The following is a 6,857-nucleotide window of genomic DNA, read 5'->3' on the forward strand; positions in this document are numbered from 1 at the left end:
ATTAGATTGTGAGCTCCGGGGTCGGGGATGATGGGAGCAGTGATATATTGTGTGATAGATTAGATTGTGAGCTCCGGGGTCGGGGATGATGGGAGCAGTGATACATTGTGTGATAGGAGATTAGATTGTGAGCTCCGGGGTCAGGGATGATGGGAGCAGTGATACATTGTGTGATAGGAGATTAGATTGTGAGCTCCGGGGTCGGGGATGATGGGAGCAGTGATACATTGTGTGATAGGAGATTAGATTGTGAGCTCCGGGGTCGGGGATGATGGGAGCAGTGATACATTGTGTGATAGGAGATTAGATTGTGAGCTCCGGGGTCAGGGATGATGGGAGCAGTGATACATTGTGTGATAGGAGATTAGATTGTGAGCTCCGGGGTCAGGGATGATGGGAGCAGTGATACATTGTGTGATAGGAGATTAGATTGTGAGCTCCGGGGTCGGGGATGATGGGAGCAGTGATACATTGTGTGATAGGAGATTAGATTGTGAGCTCCGGGGTCGGGGATGATGGGAGCAGTGATACATTGTGTGATAGGAGATTAGATTGTGAGCTCTGGGGTCGGGGATGATGGGAGTAGTGATACATTGTGTGATAGATTAGATTGTGAGCTCCGGGGTCGGGGATGATGGGAGTAGTGATACATTGTGTGATAGGAGATTAGATTGTGAGCTCCGGGGTCGGGGATGATGGGAGCAGTGATACATTGTGTGATAGGAGATTAGATTGTGAGCTCCGGGGTCAGGGATGATGGGAGCAGTGATACATTGTGTGATAGGAGATTAGATTGTGAGCTCCGGGGTCGGGGATGATGGGAGCAGTGATACATTGTGTGATAGGAGATTAGATTGTGAGCTCCGGGGTCAGGGATGATGGGAGCAGTGATACATTGTGTGATAGGAGATTAGATTGTGAGCTCCGGGGTCGGGGATGATGGGAGCAGTGATACATTGTGTGATAGAGATTAGATTGTGAGCTCCGGGGTCCGGGTTTTGATCCTCTGCGGATGATGGGGGTTGTGTCTTGCAGGTCGTGGTGACTGTGACTGCGGTGAGTGTCGGTGTCACGCCGGCTACATTGGCGATAACTGTAACTGCACCACGGAGACGGAGAGCTGCGTGTCCAGCGACGGTCGCATGTGCAGTGGGAAGGGCTCCTGCGTGTGCGGCCGCTGTCAGTGCATTGAGCCGGGCGCTTTCGGAAAGACTTGTGAGAAGTGTCCAACCTGCCCCGACGCCTGTGGAACAAAAAGGTGAGGCCCGTGCTCCAGTGCCCCCCCCCCCCCAAGCGCCCGCATCGTCTTCCTTTTCCTCCCACTTTCTCCCCCCAAGGAGTGTGTGTCCTCCTCCAGACGCCCCCCCTCCTTCCCCGGTACCTGTGTCCTCCCTCCCCGGTACCTGTGTCCTCCCTCCCCGGTACCTGTGTCCTCCCTCCCCGGTACCTGTGTCCTCCCTCCCCGGTACCTGTGTCCTTCCTCCAACCCCCTCTTCTCCCTGTGGCGCCTGCATGTTCCCCCTCCTCCTTGCGCTGGTGGTCTCCCACCACCTGTAGCCTCTTCCTCATTCCCACGTCGCTGCTATCTTCCGCTAAATGACGCTGGTGTCCTCCTCTGCAGCTCCAACGTTCTCCTCCTCTTTCCCCCTGCGGCGCCATCCTCACCCCCTGTAGCGTGGCCATCGTCATCTTCTCCCTGCCGTTGCGCCTGTGTTGTCCTCCTTTCTTCTCCGTGCTGCTGATGTCCTCCTCATTCCCTTCCGTGCTGTCATCCTCTTTCCTGCGGCGTCCTAATCCTGTCTCCCCATGGCGCTGGCGTCGGCCTCATTCCCCGCTGTGTCCTCATCTTAACCCCCCCCCCATGGCACCGGCATCCTCCACATTTCCTACGGTACTATCATCCGTGTCCTCCGTGCCGCCAGTGTTGTCCTCCCGCACTCTGCCGCAGGGTGACTGACTCCGGCCTCTCTTCCAGGGACTGCATCGAGTGTCGTCTGTACCAGAGCGGACGCCTCGCTGACAACCAGACCTGCCACAACCTGTGCAAGGACGACATCATCACCGTGGAGACGCTCCGTAAGTGACGATCGGCCAAGAAAGGGTCCGAGAGTAGAGACCACCGACCACTGAGGACAGATCCGGCCTCCACATCAGCTGCAGATGGAGTGTTGCTCACAGCTGAGTGCTGCGCTCCTGGCGGTGGTCTCGGCAGTGCGGGGGTCACTGCGCTCCTGGCGGTGGTCTCAGCAGTGCGGGGGTCACTGTGTCGGGTGCTGCGCTCCTGGCGGTGGTCTCGGCAGTGCGGGGGTCACTGTGTCGGGTGCTGCGCTCCTGGCGGTGGTCTCGGCAGTGCGGGGGTCACTGTGTCGGGTGCTGCGCTCCTGGCGGTGGTCTCGGCAGTGCGGGGGTCCTTGTGTCGGGTGCTGCGCTCCTGGCGGTGGTCTCGGCAGTGCGGAGGTCACGGTATCGGGTGCTGCGCTCCTGGCGGTGGTCTCGGCAGTGCGGGGGTCACGGTGTCGGGTGCTGCGCTCCTGGCGGTGGTCTCGGCAGTGCGGGGGTCACTGTGTCGGGTGCTGCGCTCCTGGCGGTGGTCTCGGCAGTGCGGGGGTCACTGTGTCGGGTGCTGCGCTCCTGGCGGTGGTCTCGGCAGTGCGGGGGTCACTGTGTCGGGTGCTGCGCTCCTGGCGGTGGTCTCGGCAGTGCGGGGGTCACTGTGTCGGGTGCTGCGCTCCTGGCGGTGGTCTCGGCAGTGCGGGGGTCCTTGTGTCGGGTGCTGCGCTCCTGGCGGTGGTCTCGGCAGTGCGGAGGTCACGGTATCGGGTGCTGCACTCCTGGCGGTGGTCTCGGCAGTGCGGGGGTCACTGTGTCGGGTGCTGTGCTCCTGGCGGTGGTCTCGGCAGTGCGGGGGTCACGGTATCGGGTGTTGCGCTCCCGTTGGGGTCTTTGTTTTCAGCTTCTTGCTCTTGGACATAATGGTCTCCATATGTCCTGTCCGGAAGCTTCTGGAATGGGCCGGGTCCTGGTCCCCCCCCCCCCCCCCCCCCAGGAATCCGCGGAGCTGTCACTGCTGGAATTCAGACCGATGTTTTCTGTTTGGCGCAAAACTCTAAACATCAGCAAATGTTACACGAGTTCTGCCGGGCGCCAAAGAGGAGGAGCCCCCGCCCCTGCCCTCCATAGGCCCCTGCCCTCACGGGCTCCCGCCCTCAGGCTCACGGGCCCCCGCTCCTGCCCTCACAGACGCCCTCAGGCTCACGGGCCCCCGCCCCTACCCTCAGGCTCATGGCGCCCAACATCCACTTACAGTGGCAATGCTGTGCTGCGATCTCTGGGCGGCAGTGCCAGTCTCCGCAGTTCTGCAGGTCCATCCGCATTCAGCCCCCGGGAGTCCTCCATGTTGTTCTCCGCGGCCCCGGTCCGGGGGTCTCCATTCACATATTGCTGGATGTCTTTCAGATGCTGAAAACCCGGAGGCCGTTCTGTGCGTCTACAAGACGGAGGCCGAGTGTGTGATGAGGTTCACCTACTCCGAGGACCCGAGCGGGAAATCCGTCCTGACCGCGCTGAAGGAGCCGGGTGAGTGGTCAGTCCTGGGGGGAGGGTGGCCAGGCACAGTGCGAGAATCACCAACACTGGGACCCTCCTCTGCTCTCATGAGGTCCACTCTCCTCCCCGTCGCTCTCAGGTCCACTTCTACCCTAACTAAGCCCCCCCCACACTTTGGTGGGATCTCTCCCCACTGCTTTCTGGTCCATTTCCGCACCCCCTCCTCGGCTCGCTATTGGGCCCCCTCCAGCGTGGCATGCTATTGGGCCCCCTCCAGCGTGGCATGCTATTGGGCCCCCTCCAGCGTGGCATGCTATTGGGCCCCCTCCAGCGTGGCATGCTATTGGGCCCCCTCCAGCGTGGCATGCTATTGGGCCCCCCTCCAGCGTGGCATGCTATTGGGCCCCCTCCAGCGTGGCATGCTATTGGGCCCCCTCCAGCGTGGCATGCTATTGGGCCCCCTCCAGCGTGGCATGCTATTGGGCCCCCTCCAGTGTGGCATGCTATTGGGCCCCCTCCAGCGTGGCATGCTATTGGGCCCCCTCCAGCGTGGCATGCTATTGGGCCCCCTCCAGCGTGGCATGCTATTGGGCCCCCTCCAGCGTGGCATGCTATTGGGCCCCCTCCAGCGTGGCATGCTATTGGGCCCCCTCCAGCGCGGCATGCTATTGGGGCCCCTCCAGCGCGGCATGCTATTGGGGCCCCTCCAGCGCGGCATGGTATTGGGACCCCTCCCCCTCCAGCGCGGCATGGTATTGGGAGCCCTCCCCCTCCAGCGCGGCATGCTATTGGGAGCCCTCCCCCTCCAGCGCGGCATGCTATTGGGAGCCCTCCCCCTCCAGCGCGGCATGCTATTGGGAGCCCTCCCCCTCCAGCGCGGCATGCTATTGGGAGCCCTCCCCCTCCAGCGCGGCATGCTATTGGGACCCCTCCCCCTCCAGCGTGGCATGCTATTGGGCCCCCTCCCCCTCCAGCGTGGCATGCTATTGGGCCCCCTCCCCCTCCAGCGTGGCATGCTATTGGGCCCCCTCCCCCTCCAGCGTGGCATGCTCTTGGGACCCCTCCCCCTCCAGCGTGGCATGCTCTTGGGACCCCTCCCCCTCCAGCGTGGCATGCTCTTGGGACCCCTCCCCCTCCAGCGTGGCATGCTCTTGGTCCCAATCCGGGCTTGCTCTCGACGCTGTATACTGCTCTGTGTGGCTCCCAGTAATGCCGCCTGTTTCTGCAGAGTGTGGCAGTGCCCCGGACCCGCTCACGGTGCTGCTGGCGGTGGTGGGCAGCATATTGCTGGTCGGGCTCGTCCTCCTGGTGGTCTGGAAACTTCTGGTCACCATCCATGATCGCCGCGAGTTTGCACGGTTTCAGAGTGAGCGCTCCAGAGCCAAGTATGAGATGGTGAGTGTGGTGCGACCTGCGTGCCGCCATATACTGCACAGCGCTTTCCTGCGACTCGCCACAATAATGAGCGACTTCTCCCGCCAGGCGTCCAACCCGCTGTACCGTCAACCGATCTCCACCCACAATGTAGACGAGATGTACAGCATGATGGCGAAACCCTACAACGGAGCCAGCAACGGATTCCGGCCTGTGGATGACAAGGACTGAGGCGCGGGCCCCGAGCGGGCGCTGGCGGAGCGCAAGTGGCTGCCATTGCTTATTTGCACATTTATAGACATTGGCCGGGTGCGGCTGAGAATAGCGGCCACCACCTGGATCCTACACTGAAGGGGTCTGAGCGGGGGCAGACGTGGTCCTGACCGAGGGCGCCGCCACATTAACAGACAACCTGCCACAAGGCGACTACAAGCTCACACTAGATCAGGACTAATCAGAGAGAAGATGCGCGGGAGCCACGGACCTCACATTCTGCTGACTGGGCTATAGCGCATACATATGGCGACCTACACCACTCCAGATCCAGGCATCCACCGCACCCATCTAGTCCTAGGGTGCAAGCACGTGCTGGAGACATCCATGGGTTAAAAGGCTCAGACCAGAGACAACCAGCACGAAAGATGATGTACTCCACACGCCGAGGAGCTCCTGTCACCTCTGACTCCACATAACTCCAGAGCTGCACTCACTATTCTGCTGGAGCAGTCACTGTGTACATACATTACATTACTGATCCTGAGTTACCTCCTGTATTATTCTCCAGAGCTGCACTCACTATTCTGCTGCTGCAGTCACTGTGTACATACATTACATTACTGATCCTGAGTTACCTCCTGTATTATACTCCAGAGCTGCACTCACTATTCTGCTGGTGCAGTCACTGTGTACACACATTACATCACTGATCCTGAGTTACCTCCTGTATTATACTCCAGAGCTGCACTCACTATTCTGCTGCTGCAGTCACTGTGTACATACATTACATTACTGATCCTGAGTTACCTCCTGTATTATACTCCAGAGCTGCACTCACTATTCTGCTGGAGCAGTCACTGTGTACATACATTACTGATCCTGAGTTACCTCCTGTATTATACTCCAGAGCTGCACTCACTATTCTGCTGGTGCAGTCACTGTGTACATACATTACTGATCCTGAGTTTCCTCCTGTATTATACTCCAGAGCTGCACTCACTATTCTGCTGGTGCAGTCACTGTGTACATACATTACTGATCCTGAGTTTCCTCCTGTATTATACTCCAGAGCTGCACTCACTATTCTGCTGGTGCTGTCACTGTGTACATACATTACTGATCCTGAGTTTCCTCCTGTATTATACTCCAGAGCTGCACTCACTATTCTGCTGCTACAGTCACTGTGTACACACCTGATTTATTCTGTACTGATTCTGATTGTACAGTGACTGCACCAGCAGAATAGTGAGTGCAGCTCTGGAGTATAATACAGGAGGTAACTCAGGATCAGTGATGTAATGTATGTACACAGTGACTGCAGCAGCAGAATAGTGAGTGCAGCTCTGGAGTATAATACAGGAGGTAACTCGGGATCAGTGATGTAATGTATGTACACAGTGACTGCACCAGCAGAATAGTGAGTGCAGCTCTGGAGTATAATACAGGATGTAACTCAGGATCAGTAATGTAATGTATGTACACAGTGACTGCACTAGCAGAATGGTGAGCGCAGCTCTGGAGGATAATACAGGAGGTAACTCAGGAGCAGTAATGTAAGGCCCACGGGAGCTCGCGCTGTAGCTATATCCGCAGATACGTCCACAGGTTTCCCGCAGCAGCTCCCTCTCAGAATCCATAACTATACATAGCTGCGGCCATTCATGCGATTTACCTGCGGATGTCCCGGCCTCTCTTTCTATAATGAAGGGCCAGGATTTCAG

General features: G+C 58.6%; 1 protein-coding gene across 1 annotated transcript in view; it reads left to right on the forward strand.

Annotated features, from left to right (window-relative positions):
* Positions 1 to 6,382, forward strand: part of ITGB5 (integrin subunit beta 5) — a 57,501-nt gene extending 51,119 nt beyond the window's left edge. The window contains exons 6-10 of the mRNA XM_075318722.1: positions 1,036 to 1,258; positions 1,976 to 2,076; positions 3,457 to 3,576; positions 4,775 to 4,941; positions 5,029 to 6,382. Of these exons, the coding sequence (XP_075174837.1) occupies positions 1,036 to 1,258; positions 1,976 to 2,076; positions 3,457 to 3,576; positions 4,775 to 4,941; positions 5,029 to 5,151 (734 nt within the window). The 3' untranslated portion in view covers positions 5,152 to 6,382. The remainder of the gene's footprint in view (positions 1 to 1,035; positions 1,259 to 1,975; positions 2,077 to 3,456; positions 3,577 to 4,774; positions 4,942 to 5,028) is intronic.
* Positions 6,383 to 6,857: the final 475 nt, after the last annotated feature.

The sequence above is a fragment of the Anomaloglossus baeobatrachus genome, chromosome 7 (assembly GCF_048569485.1).
Source record: "Anomaloglossus baeobatrachus isolate aAnoBae1 chromosome 7, aAnoBae1.hap1, whole genome shotgun sequence".
NCBI lineage: Eukaryota > Metazoa > Chordata > Amphibia > Anura > Aromobatidae > Anomaloglossus > Anomaloglossus baeobatrachus.